At 38.8% G+C, this 18,258-nt stretch overlaps 1 protein-coding gene across 1 annotated transcript; it reads left to right on the top strand.

Annotated features, from left to right (window-relative positions):
- Nucleotides 1-203: 203 nt before the first annotated feature.
- CFAP36 (cilia and flagella associated protein 36) lies at nt 204-18,258 on the top strand (the record flags this gene model as incomplete). Its single annotated transcript, XM_009585910.1, has 10 exons — nt 204-317; nt 4,721-4,781; nt 5,708-5,809; nt 6,716-6,830; nt 7,808-7,895; nt 8,804-8,855; nt 10,769-10,895; nt 15,891-16,060; nt 16,506-16,661; nt 18,172-18,258. Coding segments are annotated over 10 exons (1,072 nt in total), but the record flags the coding sequence as incomplete, so codon positions are not given.

Raw genomic sequence — 18,258 nt, forward strand, 5'->3', positions numbered from 1 at the left:
GTGCCTCGCCCTCGGGAAGTCGGTCTCCCCTGAGCAAGGCATTTTTCAAGATGTGGCAGGGTGCATTCGTTAGCTCGCAGAGGGGATTATGGCATGAGCTTACAGTATGACACCTAAACGAGTTCTTCGTTCTGCTGCACGTAATACTCTAGAAAACAGTTGGAGCCTTTAATACTTTTCCGTAGCCAGGTGTTTTTCCTTAGGAAGCTGGACAGTACAATTAAAATAGCTGTCTGGCCAGTGGGACAGACGAGTAGAAGGCCCAAAGTTAAATTCCTGCAATTTTGTGAACGTTGGCAGTTAGGAGATGAGAAACGGTAAGTTAGTACCTCTCAAAAACGATAATCAGCGCTAAAAAGTCAACGGTTATCAGTTATGTTTTGTAGGCAGTCCTCTGCATGAGTTTAGCTCGGAAGCAACTCTAGTTAAACTTTCTTTTCTTCCTCAAGAAAGAGCCGAGGGAATCATGGCATAATTTGGGTAAACTGGAAGTATAGGCAGTGAGAGGGGGGACTGGGATAGACCTGTAGCTCTATGTAAAGGTGCCAGAGGAGACCCATATAGATGTACATATGTAGTGAGGAAAGGAGGAAACAGACCTTCTGCAATAGAGATTTGGCTAAATTAGTTCCATTACTTACAGAACAAATTTTCTGCTGCCAAAAAACACCTGGATCCTTATGGTAGCAAAATAATTACAATTTGGGCAAGTCTGAAAGCATTGCTTAAGTCCTTTAGAAAAAAGGAAGCTTGCTTTTGTGATTATTGGGAAAAAAATCGTGTTTGAGAACATGACGGCCTATGATCCTATGCAACCTGCAGACATCACACATGAGAAGTATTAAAGCATGTTGCCGTGGACTAATTTAGGATTACTTTCTGTGGCTACTATGAATAAAATCTGTTCCTTTAGTATCACCTGGCAGGACGTAGGATTCATTACTAATTCTAACTTTAAAATACTGAAGTCATGAAACTAAGGCTTCCAAAACCATTTTATTTCTAGAGACTTACTAACATCAAGCTCAAAGTAGAATGGTTCTTACTTAATGTATTCTACCTGCTTGCGCTTACTCCTTCCTCCCCTCCATCCTGCTGTGGGCTCCAGAACAGCTTCTGTACTGGTTGGCCTCAGCAGGGCCGGCCATGTCTTTTGTTGTGCGGTTGTTCTTGTTAAGGTCCATTAAGAATTTTTATTTCGTGCTCAGTGAAACAGATGCATCTCTGATTGAGATCACAGCTTCTGAACAAGTTGCTTGTCAGTTATCCTGAATTGTTTCTACCCTTCCCGAGCTTTGCATGAGGCAAGATCATCGTGAGTACATACACCTTTCCCTAGTATGCTGGGAAATGAGAAAGGTAAAGCTGCTAGGCTCTTTACAGCTAGAAAGCAATAGAGAAATCTAGGCTAGAAGTTTTCTTTTGGAAAGTCTGCCTAAACTTGAGGTCGGTCAAGCATTTTGATTGTCATGCATAGGGCCTAGGTTTAGGAATCGGGGGAATTGATTATCCCTCTCTGGAGCAATGATCTCTCTTTAGAAGGTTGAGGGGAATTTACTGGCAGTAAGAAGATTTATGGAACCTCTGTAAATTTCCATGTAGTGTGAGGCAGGCTTATATAATGGTTGCTTCCTGCCAGTTTGTTTCTACATAAGAAATTGGAGGAACAAAGTAGAGAAAGCACTTGCAGTAAATGATCTTCCAGGGTATCATTTGTGCTACAGAGTGCTATTGGACAACTCTCAGAAGCTACTGAGTAAAAAGAAAAGGCTAAAGAAGTGTTACTGCAATGCTAGGGTTGCTAAGAAGGACAGTTAAGGAAATTTGATGTTTTAGTTGCAGATATCTGTGCTATTTGCTTTTCCTTTCTATAAATGTACTGTGCTGATTCCATTGCTGGTTTTTTTTACTGAGCTATTTTGTGAGGACAGAATTCTTTTTGTTCTCAAAACATTTATTCTTTGGGCTGAGCAAAGCAAATTAGCAACATCTTGATTAACTGACAATAATTTGTGATTCCTCAAAAATAGGATTTGAGTTTTGGTAATTGGTACATAAGGGATTTATTTTGGAACTGTAGTCACTTAGGCCAAGTCCTTGCACTTCAACTTATAAATGATTCTAGTGGTTTACTGAAGTTAAATCCGTGGGCATGTATTTAAGGTGAGAGGGCTTTTCAGTTTTATTCAGATGTTCCAAGATATTAATTGAAACATCATTTGAACATAGGTAAGCTTGATAATAGTTCTGAGCACCAGAAGATAAAGACAAGGTACAAAAGGAATAAACAGATATTGTTGCCTGTGATTCCCTTCCCTCCCAGCACAGAGCCGCTTCACCAGTCAGTGGGGACTGGGGGAGAAAGAGAAGAATTCCCTCAGGTTTGCTTACCGGCTCTTGTCTGCGAGGTCAAATGAGTCACTAGCTCAGTCTGGCAGGGAGAACTCAAACTTGACTCAAGGCTCATCCCGTTTGAGGGGTCCTAGCAAAGAGTCTCAATTTTAACAGGAAAATGATGAGTTTGGTTCCCAGGATATCTGGGTCTCCTCGCTTATTTTGATACGGTCGTTCTTCAGATCTTTGTTCCTGTCGGGCAAGCAAAGACTCTGTGCCAAAATATTAAGGAAAATAATGATTACGTGATTTAGGAGCCCTGACTCAAGAAAATCCAAGGTCTCCATTCAAAGTACTCCTTAATGCCACTTAACTCAGAGGAGATGCTGACTGCAGCTTGCTTTACTTGGCACTTAACTTCATCCTCTTTTTGTTCAGAGCCTGAAAACAGAGGGCAGTTTGTGCAGGCTTTCCACTCTGCTTTCCATGTTCTCCTGCAGCTGTGGAAGGAGGAGGACTTGGAAGCATCCCCTTGGCAGTGTGAGGCTAGCTGTTGGCATGGACACTGACTGAGGAGTGACATCCCTGTGTCACCCCTCCTGCGGGTGCCCAGGGTGGGAAGGAACAGTAGGAGGTAGAAGGGAACAGAGAAACTAAGACAAAGGTTGGGGTCTGCAAGAGCTGTAAGGGAGATGCCCCAGAGGGGAGGAGAGGCAGAAGACAATAGAGGCAGTTAAGTGTCTTCACCCTCTTGGGTTTGGTAGTATAGTGGTCGCCATAGGAGCTGAATTTTTTTAGAGTAAGATTTATAGTACTTTCTCTACCATTTGAATTTATTCCTAGATATTTTTAAAGCTTTTCTTTTCTTTTTTTTTTTTAAAATCCCTTCACTAAAAAATTTTCCCTTGTGCAAAAATGAAACAAAAGCAAATGTTGGTTTTCCAAATTATGTCTTTTAAAAAGCAAGTTTCCCCTGCTTATTTAGAGGGCCTGAACTGTTTGATTAGATTTCTATCATTGCATCTACAGCACTGTCATTGCTGTAAGTTGTTAGAAATTGATGCAAGTACTTTCTGTTTTAGAAACAGCCATCTTGCATCACACCTTATCGAGGTTCAGAGCGACATTGCCTCAGGAGGGCTGTCACAGCTGGGAAGTGATGCTTTCTAAAAGCCACTCTAAATTTGTGTGAAAGTTATACTAATTCTATGCACATCAGTACCATCTTCCATCAGAGATGTCAGATGTATAGGAAGAATAAATCACACTCATTCACCAAATTAAGCAGAATTCCCATTCTTCAAATGACTTCAAAGCATGCACATGGCAAGTGACTTGTCCAACATATAGTGGCTAATCTTGAAGGGGATTGAGGAAGTCTTAGTTCTAAGCCTCTGCTTTAATTGCTAGGTTTTACATTACCTCTGTTCATTGTTGACATGATAAAAATGTAAATTAAGAAAAACCAAACCCTAGTTTTCAGTTGCTCTTATTTTCTGCCTCTTCCATCTATTCTGCAGTGTAGAGATCACTAGCTTGGTATTTCCAGTCAAGAATTCTTAATATGAACTTAGATGAATATGACTAATATGGCCTATATTATACAGATGCCCATTTTGTCTAAATCAGGATAGATATAATTAAAAAATAACTTACCTGCAGCAGATTTCCTCTTTGGGTTATGTGTTTTTATGCAGGCAGGGTCTCACTTTCCGGCATCACCTTGGCTTCTCGCTAACTGAATGGCATTTTAAAAAATTTGGTTTAAGTCATTAATACATCCTCCACGTAAATACGTGGGGGGAGAGAGAGAAATTTCCTGCTTTATGTATGTTACCTGCCATCTTAGAACAACCTTACGCAAGTTCATATGGTAGTTCTTACATTAAATCTTACTTTTTAGTGTACATATCTGCTGAATCCTCAACTTACTTAGAAATCTGCTTCTATTATGAAGATATGTTTTTCCGGTATTAAATTACGAAATTCAATTACATTAAATTACCAAAGGTACCTGAATGTGTGGAAAAATACATTATTATTATCGATCATGGCCTATATTTTCATATGATTAAATACATTACCTTGTAAAGGTTGATCTTTCTCTTTAAGGCACAAGTTAATTTGTGGTGTGTACACTAACTCTGTCGCGAATGAGTGGTTTAGAGGCCACTTAAAGAATCACCGTCAAAGGTATTAGCAGAAAGTGATTTTAACAGAGATTTATAAAGGTGTAACCTAACAGAATTCGATGGCAAGGTTCACTCTATTACTTATTACACGGAGGAACAACAAGCGGCCTAGGAGAGGGGGGGAAGAAATGCACCACCACAATTTCCCAAATGTGTGTGTTTTGTGTTTGTTTTTTTTTTTCCCCCACAGTTTTTGATGATGAAGAAGAAAGCAAGTTGTCTTATACAGAAATTTATCAGGAGTACCAAGCTCTGGTGAGCATTATTCACTATTTGTGGTAAATTTCGAAGAACTATAATTTAAAATGTTAAAGTAGTATTTAGATGAACTTCTAATTGTGTTATCTTTGTTATTTAGAATTTTCTAGTACTACCTGTTATAAGTGTTATTTAGAAATCCTTTGAGTCATAGTTGTCATACGCATTTTTGTGCTTAAACACCAGGTATGTAGAAAAGAAACTTTAACACACATTCATATCTCTTATGCTGTGTTACATAGTTTTAATTAATGTATCCGCTAGCTAAAATACTGTACTTACAAGCTTGATAATGTTCGTATTTTCTGTCAAATTGAAATGAAAAACAGCATGATGTCTGAGAACATGTATAACTTGTATTTTGTTCACTAATGAGTCAAATCTTTTGAATTAACTTTCAATTATCAGAAAAAACTACAGGAGATTTTTGGAGTGTGCTTAAAATACGTATAAACCAATGCACGCAGATTTCTAAATTTTTTGGGTTTTTTTGTAACAAGGCTTGGTAATACTTGATGTTAAAAAGCATCAATTGAATAAATACAGACCAACGTCCATTTTTGCTCTGACCCTGAAGGGTTTCAGGCACACAGACTGGCAAAAAGCCTTTTACCTACAGGGCAAAAAATGATGAGGAATACTAGCCAGGAGTCTGGGGAAAAGGTAGAGAAGTGAGATTCTTGGAAATTGGAGAAGCTAAATTAAGTAGTAATCAAATTTAGCAATAAAAATGCTTATTTTGAACAGTTCATGAAAGTAAATAAAGCCTGACATATCAGAGAAATCAGTTATACAATTGCAATGATTTTCCTTTAAGTTTAAAAAATACAATGTCAGCAGAAAAGAATATACAATTCTGAAAAAAATTCATATGATTCTTAGGGAAAAACCTCTTAGAAAGTAAGGCTTATACTTTCTTATAGGTTGAAAAATTATTAGAAGACTATCTTAAAGAAGTTGGAATTAATGAAGAGAAATTTCAAGAAGCTTTTTCATCTCCTCTTGCAAAGACACACACTTCACAGGTAAATTTTCCTTTGTTTAGGAGTATATGGATTTAATTTTTAGCTTAAAATTAAATGTAGCAGGGTGGAGATGAAACTTTGAAAAGTTTTCTTGTTAAAACTGTAATTTTCTAAAACATAATGTGTTTATGTTATGAACTTTGACCAGAAAAATGTGCATCTTGAAAGTAACAACAGATATTCGTGTGGTGTCAGGCACTTTTTGAGATTCATCTTCTATGCTTTGTGTTTTCTAAAACAAACCTCTAAGCTTAGGGTGTTTCTGCCACCTTTATTTGCATATTTGTCAGCTTTATGTTAGTCTTTAGTCCATTGACAGTAGCAGACAAACTTAAAGATTAAAACAATAGACATATTCTGTAAAATAAAAGATGTTTTCCTCTGATTTTATAATAAAACAGTAAAATCTATAGGACAAACATTGGCCTTGAGAAGACAAGGCATGTTTAGGCAGCCCTTCACTTGCTCAAAGATACCTTTCAGAATTGTCTCGGGTATATTGGGCAGAGGAGTGGGAGCTTCTGCTGCCAGTTTAAATTGGGCTTTGTTGACATACCTCCTCCTAGACATGTAACAAGCTTCTTCAGAGCGCACATTCCTCACTCAAGCTTACGCGTTTGCTCAGGAAGTCAAATGAATTGCAGTTGTAAACTTACACTGGGAAACCCTCCAGGTTTTGTGATAATATTATTGTAGACATGTTGATCTAAAGACATAAACCATCACATTCTTTTCTTGACTACTAGCTCAACTTGTATGGCTGGAAAAATAGACAGATAGGAGAATTAAATATAATTATTAAAAACATGCTCCACAGGCTTTAAATCTTAGTATAATTTCAAGCAGACAGAGATGGTTATGATTTCTCTAGGGTTTTTAATTGTGTGCATATCTTCCCTCCCACAGGCCATTTTGCAAACAGTGTTGGCAGCAGAAGATTTTAGACTATTTAAAAAAATGATGGTACAGAAAAATATTGAAATGCAATTGCAAGCTATTAGAATCATTAAAGAAAGAAATGGTAAGAAGTGGTAAATGTGGGGTTTCACTTCTCTTCATCTTTTTAGTGTTCTTTTGATGACTATGTAATCCGTTCATAAATGAGTATAGAATACTGGTTCAGTTCCAGGTCAAGTTAATGGAAAACACGAAGTTGATTTTACTGGGACTAGGATTTCAATACTTAGTCCTTGGCTTGTATTCTCAGTGACAGCTGTCTATATTCCTTTTTAAATTAACAGATTTTTCAGGTCTGTTTGTCTAGATTTTTCTGTGAAACTTGACTTAATTTTTTGTTAAAGAATTTTGGTGATAATTTTGAGTGTTAAAGCAATTATATCAGTTCATCAACAATGACAATATTGATAGTTTGAATTATGCTACTTTCATAGCAATGATGTTGTACGATCTGCTGTGCTTGCTTTGCAATTCACACTCTACAGTTGCATATGAAAAATCCATATAGAAAGCAGAAGTAACGGCCTTCATCATGCTAATACATGCATGCTTTTAAAGAAGAGAAAATAATGGACACCCAACTTTGCTGCTCAAACAGAGTTGATGTTTCTGAAAGGATTTTCATCTACCCACTCCTTTCTTCCATGTCTTTAGTTTTACCATTTTGGTTTGTCTCCTTACTGCGTGCATATTTTTTCAGAGAACAATTTGAATTTCAACTTTCATATAACAGCTAAATTTGAAAATGGTTCAGTTAGCCATGGCTGAATTGCAGTCTATAGAAAATGCCATATAATGGTCAATGCATAGTATGGCTTATGCTTTACCCTTAGATGTCAAAACTTTTGTAGTTCAGAAACCTTTGCCTTTTTGCTACTAGCAACTTGATGCCCAGGATCTAGAATCTTTTTGGAAACAGTTTCAGAGAGGAAGAATAAGATTTTTTTTTTTTCCTCCTCTCTGCCTGAAGAATGATGCCAAATGGAGTACAGAATAATTTTCATTACAGTAATGCATAAATTTTGCCATGTTTTTTTATAGGTGTGTTGCCTGACTGTTTGACAGAGGGTTCTGATGTATTCAGTGAAATTGAACAAGAAGAAATGAAAATACTAAGGGAGGTTCTAAGGTAAAAAATGAATCAGTCCTCCTTCGTACATTATTTTAAAATAAAAAATAAAGGTATGTAGGATCTAACTCTTCCAGCCTTTTCCAAGAAACTGCCTTAGAGATGACGTGAATGTTCTTGTCAAAATCCTACCTAAGAGAAAATGAATGGTGCTAGACAGTGGGTGTGATCAGGAATATTTAAAGACTGAGAGATAACTGCTCCGCCATGATGAACTGTCTTGGTGATGCACAACTTTAAGAGCCCCATCATTTCCATTCTCCCCTGAATCTCCAGGTAGACCTAAAGTTAGACCTGGGTTAGATGTCTCTGGACAAAGGAGCACACTAGCTGTAATCCATTCAGGGAACACCCTAAACATTAAAGACTTGGAAAGGCAAATTCTGCTTTTGCAGTAGGCTTTATTCCTTTCTACAGCTTCCTTCTTAGTTGTGTTCAATGACTGTTGCTGTGATCTAAGAAGATGTGTGAGGACTGATACAACTTCTATAGATTCTCCTCCACTCCCAGTTCACGTACATATAAACATAATCTTAAATAATAGCAGATTAATCCATTCACGTTATATTAAATTATGCTATTTTCCCTCTGTATTCTGGAAATACTTCCCTTCCCTTTAAACGAGCAAATGAAACAAGGGATAGATAAGCCCTGGAAGTTCGTACACAATTACTTTTGTACAAGGAAAGGTAGACTGCGGATGGTGGGTTCTGTGTGTTTATCATAATTATTTATTTCTATTAAGAGTGCATTTTCATTTAAGTCACGGAATTATTTTGGATATTAACAAATCCATGTTATCTTGTAATTGTTTTGATTGTCCTCAAGTATTTAAACAGTGCTAAATTTACCTAAAAGTCACTAATACTGAAGAAGTTTTGAGTATTTACTTGTGTTTTGTGTTACAGAAAATCTAAGGAAGAATATGAAATAGAGCAAGAAAGAAAGAGGACTGAAGAAGTGAGTATCTTACCTTTCCAGATGAGTTACGTTGATGATTAAGAAATACTGTGATATTCCTGTCCTGGGTGTCATCTGTATCACTTTAAGGCAACGTGTACCATCCTAAGCAAACTAAAGGTCTGTCAGGAAGGTCTTACTGACACTTCTTTTTGAAAGGTCTGTTCTGTTGTTTATGTTTTTCTTGATGGTATCATTGACACTAGTGCTATACTTGATACCGTTAACCGTCAGCCGTTTGGTGGAGCTTATACGATAAGCATATTCCCTCTTCAGTATCTGAATTCTAAAATCCTGGTAACGGATGTCAACCTTTCAGACCCAGAGAACATCTGAATTACTAATATTGTCAAGATCAAAGAGACTTCAAAGTATAAGCTTCTTAGAGATTACAGCACTCATAATCCTTCAGGAATTTTAAGGATCACTTCATAGACAGCATAGTTATTCAATCTGCACAATACTGCCAGAAGCTAATCACCAGGAACCAGAAATTGTCTCCAAGTTAGACCATCGTTTGGTCTCCATCGGAGTAAATCATGTAGAAAGGTAACTGAATGTAAACGGGGACCGACTAAATTGCCAATTGTTCAGCAACTGAGAAACAAATTGAAATTGAAATCAACTACAGTGGAATCGTGGCAATAAACCTCCCCTTCACTGGGAAAACATACAAAAATAGCTGGAATTGTAGGCTGTTTCAAAAGGGAGCGGAATCGCTCTTCTATTCTTTTCTGTCATTAGGAAATTGAGCATACTAAATTTGAAAAGAGAAAGCACTGTTTCTTCAGCCTGAACTGACAAAGGAGACCGCCTGGAGACCAAATGTAGCTACTACAGAGGTCCACACTTGATTTCCAATCCTAGTCCCCAGTTCAAACCCATGATAGGTGCAGATGATAGCTGTGCTATTGAATGCAAGTCCTAAACAGCTGGGATATTCTCCCAGTGTCTGATATTGTAGAAAAGTGGTGACAAAACTCTTATTTCCCATATTGCAATGATAGATTCCAGGAAATGAGTCACCTGTTCTACTGGATTTCTTACAAAACAACCTGGAAACTCAAGCTTTGGCTCATTTTAAGAATTCAAGTTGTATTAAGATGCAGGCTTATCCAAATCTTTATAGACCAGCCAAGAATTGCAATATTCTTGATAAACAAGCCATATTACAGAGGCCCCAGTCAAGTTCACCTGGACGGAGAAGGTGATAGTTATTGTTCAATAATATCTTTTTGTTAGAGAATGTTTTAATACAAAATAAACTAATATTTTGATGAATGCTGAGGGGGGTCTGACATGAATTAGATGGTTGATGAACAGCGTAGACATTTTCTGGGCAAATCCCAGCTGGCTTTACTATTTTGAGAGGTGGGTTGCGTTGTCAAGATTTCCCAGACAAGTGTAGAAGTGAAACAATAGTGTCAGAGATTATCCCGACCTGTTGTTTCCATTCAGCTGATTATTTCTTTGTTTCTGTGGTAACTTCGGTATATGTTCCTGGTTCTCTTATTGTATTGTATTTTTCTGGTGGACAGAGGTCTGCTTGAAAGTCACAGGCAAAGTGTGGCAAAAAACCCCCCTGTGTTAGGGTTACCCTATTTGTAGCTGGGAAACAAAATACCAATTTACCTAATCTTCTAAATTCTGATTGTTGATTAGGGAACAGGTTTTGAAGTAAAATAAAAAATGCTGAGTTATGACTATAAGCCAGTAAGAATCTTCCTATTAGTAAAACAAAGTAAGTAGTTTGCTTTTGTGCACTTTGACAATGCAGTATGTAGTGTAAACAACACAATTTAAACTGAAAGTTCTTTTGGGAGCTTTCTTTGTGCTGACAGTTTAAAGCCTGAAGTACAGTGCCACGAAATTTGGATACTAACAAGCTTTGTTTGTTTGTTTTTTAATTTAAGGCGCGTGATAAACGTAAACCACCGGATGTTACCTGCAGTTTTCCAGGAGATTCGAGAGAAGCTGTAAAAGTTAAGGAATCCACTGAGGGAGCTGATGGTTCTGAAGAAACTCCAAAATTTCTATTAGGTAATTTTATGGGAGAGTGCAATGCTGAGTGTGCAATATGATACTATTTTCAAATTATTGAAGACTCCACTCATATCAAGATTTTAAGAACTTGGCTGGATAAGGTTGCGAGTAAACCATCCTAGCTTTGGAGTTAGCCCTGCTTTGAGCAGGGTATTTGCACTAGGTGGCCTGCAGAAATGCCTTCCAACCTGAGTTGTTTTATTGTTCAGTGATGTTATAAGTCATCACCAATTGGAGGAGAAATACAGGAGTCTAACAGCAGTTTTCATCTTTCCATTTACTGTGCTTCTGCTGCCATTACTGTTAAGGACTGTATGTTCCCTGTAAGCAACTCTGAATCATTTACTTAAAAAGTTATGCTTTCTCTCCCTGTGTGTGGCCATTATAGATTTAATTTATAATTGTGCAACACTTTCTTGATAGCAATCAAATATTTCTGAAGGAACCAACCGTAAACTGTTAAGATTCATTCAAGCCGAATTGTCAGATCACCAAACTGAATCTTTTTGCCTTTGGTTCAGATTTTTGTTACTCATTTTAACCTTTTCAATTTGACATTTTGTTTTTGAGTGGGTATGACACTTACCAACTTACAATACCAACGAGAACTCTTTTAAGTAGTCTTGAACTTTAGCCAAGTTCTGTAGTGAAAATTGTCTGAATTGTTTTGTAGATGATTATTTACTGGAGAGCACGACCAAGCCAGTGCTTTTACAGGGAGGAGAAAAAAGGGAATCACTGGTTGTGATGGAGGTGCTCTTGGTACGTTTGTGTTGCAGCTAAAGCACAAGGGTGCAGACCTGTTCAGGAAAGCAGGAAAATTCTTAGGTGATTAGAAGCGTATATATGTGTGTATGTATATGTGTGTATATGTGCGCACACGCACACAGGTATATATGTATATACACACACGTATCTATAGATATAGGTATACATAGGTGATCTTCAAAAACAGGTTGCACCTCTGTGGGATTTGCTCTCTTACGAGTTTGTGAAAAATTTGTAACTTAGTATTCTAATGTCACTTCCAAGAACATAATTCCAACTTTGGGAAATAATAGTCTGCGCCGTCTTTAGTTACATTTTTCCTGTGTCTAGTACTTGTCTTTGTATGCATTCACGCTGGAAGCTTTCACATCACAGACACTTGAGCTGGATACTTTTAGCCTTGGTAGTACCTTTGGGGCATACTTGCTCCTTGCTTTTTCATTTGATGGCCATTAACAGATGAAGTGGTTGTAGGACCCTCTGTTCTTTTAAACTGAGCTAGTGTCTTTCACAGTAGGAAACTTAAAGAATAAATTGTGTCACTGACCTTTTAAATATCTTTTTTTTTTTTTTTTTTTTTTCCCCTTCCCCCTTTTATCCCTTCTGACGGGCTTCTGGGGTTTTATTACATTTATTTGAACTCTTCTTTCTCTCTCTTCCACCCTTGGAAGTATGCAGAAGGCCTGCAGGTATACTCACATTCTTCTCTTCTCCCAGCCTGCTTTCACTCCTCCTGTTTTTGCATAGTTGTGCCACCTTGCAATGGCACCACTAAACTACGTCTATCCTGCAGTGGCTGTTACCCTCTTTCAGGAGGAAGACACATTCCTAGCAAATACCCTGTCTGCAGGACTTAGTCCTGTGCTTGAGAGACAGGAGATCTTGGAGCTCGGGAGCCAAGACTTCTCGGCACTGAGTGCAGCCCTCCTGTGCTGTCCAAGTGCCTGCTCAGCTGGTGCTGAGCATTCCCATGCTCTTTAAATGCCAAAGAAGAGACAGGTCTACAAGAAGTTGAGCTCCTTGGAAATCTTCTTCGTCCTTGTAGAACTGGCATCTTGTGGCAGCATAGCTGTCCAAAGAGGCTACTGAGAAAGTTTGTCACAGTTTATCCTCTGGTATCACCTTTTAGAAAAGTGGGTTTGGGTACTGGTGGCAAAAATCAAGAAGAATCTGTACTGGGAATCATCTTCTTCCAGACCACTTTCTCACACAGAACTGAGGACTGGCCTCCAGACCAGTCTGTTATTGCCTGCTTCCAAAACATGGGCTCCCAACAAAAGGTTCGTCTCGGATAATGGGATCATATCCTCTGCTTGACTTGCTTCCTCTTGGTGCCAGATACAACTCTGGGAACAGAAAGAGCAAGAACTTTTCACTAACAGTTTGTGCCCCTCTAGGGTGGCAGAAGAGCTGCTCTTCTCTCACCTCAGTCGGTCTCTGAGCCTCACAGCCCACCAGACCTGTGCTCAGATCCTGGCTCCGTGTTCTCACTCGTGGGGTTGTGTTGCTGAAGAACGGGACAGCTCACCTTTCTTGACTCGAGCGTGGGGAGGAATCCCATACCTAGGGAGTGTCAGCTGCCTCGGCAACGTGGCCCTTGCGTGAACCAGTTCTCGGAGTCAGGAAAAGGAAGAACTTTTTTTCCTTTGCTTTTCATTCCCTCCAGTCTGGCATACATTTCTCTTCCTTCAGATACATAGCCGTTTTATTATCTTTTGCTATTTCCCCTTCACCTTGAGACCCAAGATTTTAGTTTGTGGACCCCTTAAAGTTTTCCACTGTATAATGAATTCAAATTCAATGGTAGTAGCCTTAATTTCACCTTGGTGAGCTCCTTACAGTTTACAGAATAGAGCTTGCAAAATCATTCCTCCTGTACTTTGACCACCCAACTTGTTGCATTAGGGAGAGATCAGAAGGGGAAATTTCATAGTAAAGGTCATGCTCAACACCTTGGAGTGCAAATGATCTTTCCAGCATTCTTGAAGAACACTTCCCTTTCCGGATACCTGCCGGGCAGCTATTTCAAAAGTTGCACTTGTGTTCGCACCGAGCTGCATGTATCACGCGGATAAGAAGGACGCAGCATCTGCTGGAGTGGTCCTGGGTGCTTGTATTTTGAGAAGATTCTGAAGTAATTGTCCACATGAAAAAGAACGTTGCTTAGTCACCCACAGTGTGAATGTACATGTAGACAAGTTCTCAAAGGAGAAAAAACGTTACTTACCAGTAACTGTAATTCTTTGAGCTGCGTTGTCTATTTGTACGTTCACTATCCACCCTCCTTCCCTTCTCTTCTCAGTATCTTTTCAGGTTCGTGGGTTAAGTGACACTGAGGGTCCTATGATCACATCTGCAGGTACTGCTAAGACACAAACATCTCCAGCTTGAGTGTTTGCGATACGGACAGCAACAGTGTAAATTTACATACACACAACACATTTCAAAGAACTGCTTTCTGGTAAGTAGCTTTCCTTAATCATCATGTCAGTGATCGGTAGGTATCTGGCATGCAGTGTGTGGTTTTTGCTTCTCCCCCCCGCCCACCCCCGCCTTTTAATAGGACAGCTATAGCATGAGGATTTTTTCTAGCAATTTTAACTCTGACTTCTCACAGCGCCTGTAAGAACTTTTGTCCATCACAAAAAGATATTCTCTGGAGCATCAAGACTTCCAGCAGTCATATTTCAATGAAATGCAAATTCTTCAACTTGACTTTTGTTTTACATTTCTGTCCTGGTTTGTTTTCCATACTTTGAATAACATTTTCTCTCCTTTGCTTTTCTCCCTACCTTTTCACAATTATACGTCTTGTAATTTTCTGTACTAAAGAAAGCAGCAATGCTGAAGAGCTAAATGCATGTTACTTGCTCTGACTTAAAGAAACAATTGAATGGTGTTACCCTGCACTAGCTTCACTGGAGCTAGCTTTGCCATCTGTCAGGTAGAGACCAAGGAGAGTACTTGTACCTCAATACTCATGCAAGTTATTTCTCAGCATCACAGCAAAAAACCACAGTCCAGCACTGCAGAATTATGATCAGCTACATTCAGTTACGTGTATTAACTCGGATATTATGGATAGACTCAAACTGACTGAACACAGTAAGATTTGTATTTCGCTACCTGTATTCTTGCATCTATGTGGATATTTTCAGGCATATTTTAAAACAGTCAAAAGCCTCTTCATTTTTAATAAAAGTATAGTAGGAGCAGCAACTTGCCTTACTCGGGAGTAGTTGTAGGTCAAGCCAAGAGGAGTCTTAGTCAAGTTCTGAAAACACACCCTGCTCTACAGTCCAGTGACTGGAGAGGCTTTGACTCTGACGTCAGTAACCGTGATGCCAGCTCAGACACCATGGAGTTCAGCGGAACGCAAGGCAAAACTAACCTTGGTGTCTGCAGAGATATTAAAGGCACAGCTGGAATCAGTAGAGCGTTATTTTTCTTCGTCAGCACAGGCGGCATTTGTCCAAGAAAAAAAAACAAGAGGTGAACAAGGTATTGTGCGGGACTGTTGTCTTGCGCAAGGTGAGGGACTTGATAGGGAGTGGAAGACACCAGAAGCTGCCCGAGCCTTGTTTTCCCCATGGCTGCCCAGAGCTCCCGGGCACCCACCAGCCAGCCCGACCGGGGCCCCGAGCCCTGCCAGGGTCAGAACCCCGGGGGGTTCCCACCGAATCCTCACACTGGGGCAAGGTTTGTGCTGAAGGGGAGTAGCTGAGCTGTGTCAGTGTAACGCTTTGCACCTCTTGAGCCTCGCTTCCCCCCTCTCCCGTACAAGTTCACTTAAAGACAGGGTTGTCTGATTCTTTTCTCTGAAGCTGAACCAGGACGCTTGTACTTAGAGTTGGCCAAAGTGCACTTCGTGAGCTGCTGATTACTGGCTCGGCTCGCCAAGGCAGAAATTGAAAGTACAATCTCAATATGAACCGACTATGGGAACACTGAATATGAAATTACATTCCAAGCATTTGACGATTTAGAATTCATTGCAGTAGATGTAAAGCATTATTTAATTGCTTTCATAGTGCAAATACAGTATCTGTGTTTTTTTAAAGAATTTTATTAACAAAAAGGGGAGAAATATGATTTTTTTTTTTTTTTTTAAATTTTCCGTTTCATCAGAAGAGACATCTGGATATTGGAAGAAACAGCAATTTATTTTGTATTTGATATATTTCTATTCTTTCTAATTGTTTTCTATGTAAAATTACTGCTTAGAGGAATCTCGGAAATCTGTGAGGGAAGACTTAAAACCAGTACGCCCATTACAAAAAGGAACAGAAAGCTTTCCTCAGCCGTCTTGTACTGAAGGGAAAGAAGACATTAAGAAAAGGTCAGCTGGAAAACGTTCAGAAAATGCAGCGCAAAAAGCTGGGATGAAAGGACCTGTAAGTTTAAAACAAACAAACAAGAAAAAACCCCAAACATAGAACTAGAACGCAAGAAGACAGGATTACATTTGGAATATATATTTAAGACAGTATTACATTTAAATATATTGTTTCTATTATTGTAATCAGGTGGTTTTGGTTTGGGCTTTTTTTTTTTTTTTTTTTTTTTTAAACCAGCATGCAAACGCTGTTTTATGGTATTCACCAGTCTAATTTGCATAAAGTTCAGGTCATCATTCTAGTTTTAGAATAGAATTCAGTATTCAGCCTTTGTCCTGTGGTAATTTCTTAGTAGACAGCTCTGGCTTGAAACTTCAACTTGGATTGTTTTTTCAGCTAATAATTTTGGAGGAAACTATGATGTAAATGCTTTTATCTCACAAATACATAACATGCGTACCAAAAATTAATTTCAAAATGTATTCTAAAAAAAAATTTCCAGAATTTATCAGAACTTGAAGAACAGCAGCTGAAGCAACGAGAGGACTACCTAAAGAAAAAACGGGATATGCTGATGGCTACAAAGAAGGAGTCAAGAAATAACGTGCTGTTACCAACGAACACTGACAAGAAAGAGGAGGAATCATCTCCTCCAGAGGTGAAGGATTCAAACATTTTAATCATCCTGACCACTTTATAAAAAACAGATTTCAGTGAAGGTGTAAATGTTGCTGCTGAGTATCGTAGCAGGATCAAAGCAACAAGTGGGGGAAGTAGAGGGGATGCATTTTCAAGTTACTGGTTTTTGCAGAAGCTTCTAGGCTAGAAGTTTTAATCATTAAGTTAGCGTTGTTTTGCTTCAGTATCATCGAATCCTCATGATTAATTTAAGTTTATGAACGGCTAAAATGCTCGTTTTCTTCTAATCTGTGACCTACTGTTTGGGCTGCCTTAAATCCCTGGGAATTTTTTTTTCCAGCTGAAATGGGACAAACATTTTTCTTCTGCAAAGCCTTATTTTACAGAGGTAACAGATTTGCTGTGTTCTTTTGATCTTTTTTGAGAGTTTTGTGCCTATTTCAAATGAAGAAATCCTTGATTTCTATCCATCAGCTGCTGGAATGGAAGCGACATGATGATGACACAGTTCAGAAAGACAAGGCTCTCTGAAGGATGGATGCTGCTGTCGTCTAGAGAGAAAAAACCAAGCCTGTGGGAGGGTTGGAAGCATAGGACAGAACAGGAAGGGTGCATTACTGGAAGAGGTACAGCCAGACAAAAAAAGGTCTTTTTTTTGTCCGAAGGCTGTTCTCTATTCAGAGACGTGTGTGAAGTTACTTAGTGAATTAACCGATATATTCCTGGACTTAAAACAAGTGCTAAAATCACAAAAATCCTTGCACCATGGGGATGACAGAAAATCTAGTTTGGGGGAAAAAAGAAATAAATCCTATGAGGGAAAGTATGGACTAAAAAAAAACCCAGAATCCTATGACAGGATGAAGCTCTACCAGTATAGGGGTCTTTATCAGAAAAAAAAAACCCCAAACTTTTTTTTGTTAATCATTGTTATCATTAATGTGACTTAAAGCATTTGCCACAAATAGGTCTAATCTACATTTATATGAGAATAAATGCTTGAAAACTCTGAACACAAATTTAGAAGACCTTAAAATCCACAGAAAACAATGTGGTAACAGTTACGTTTAAAAAAAAACAAACCAAAACAAACCCACTACTCTTCTTTACAGAGACCTTCTAGTGCCTCAGGTATTTTTCAGAGTTGCTGAGCATTTTATTACGCTCAGAACATGCCCAAAATACTGTTGACTGGGGAACTTCCAGAACAACTAAGCAGCACCAGCTGAGGTTAGTCCTCTCAAAGAGATTGGTAGAGTGCAGTGGAAAAAAGGTGGATTGATGCGAAGAGCCAGTTGTCCACATCCTGGGATCCACTTCTCAAGAAATGGAATAGTGTGTTTTTTTTTTAAAAATCGTTCTGGATAGCAAGTGAGTTTGAAGGCCTGCTGCTGCAGCCTCAGGTTTGCAAGTGATGTTACTCGGCTGCTCCTGTGTCGGCTGCCTGACCTGGCGGTTAGCGTTTGCTTAGCGGTTAGCGTTGGAAGCCGTGCAGTTTATCACACTGTTTTTTTTCACTTTGTTTTCAGGAAATGTCAGAAGAGAAGCAAAAATTACTACAGAAGAGGAAAATGCTTGCAGAAAAGCTAAAAGAAGAAGTTATTAATAAGCGGTAA

Source organism: Fulmarus glacialis, unplaced genomic scaffold, assembly GCF_000690835.1.
Source record: "Fulmarus glacialis isolate BGI_N327 unplaced genomic scaffold, ASM69083v1 scaffold9369, whole genome shotgun sequence".
NCBI classification, from domain to species: Eukaryota; Metazoa; Chordata; class Aves; order Procellariiformes; family Procellariidae; genus Fulmarus; species Fulmarus glacialis.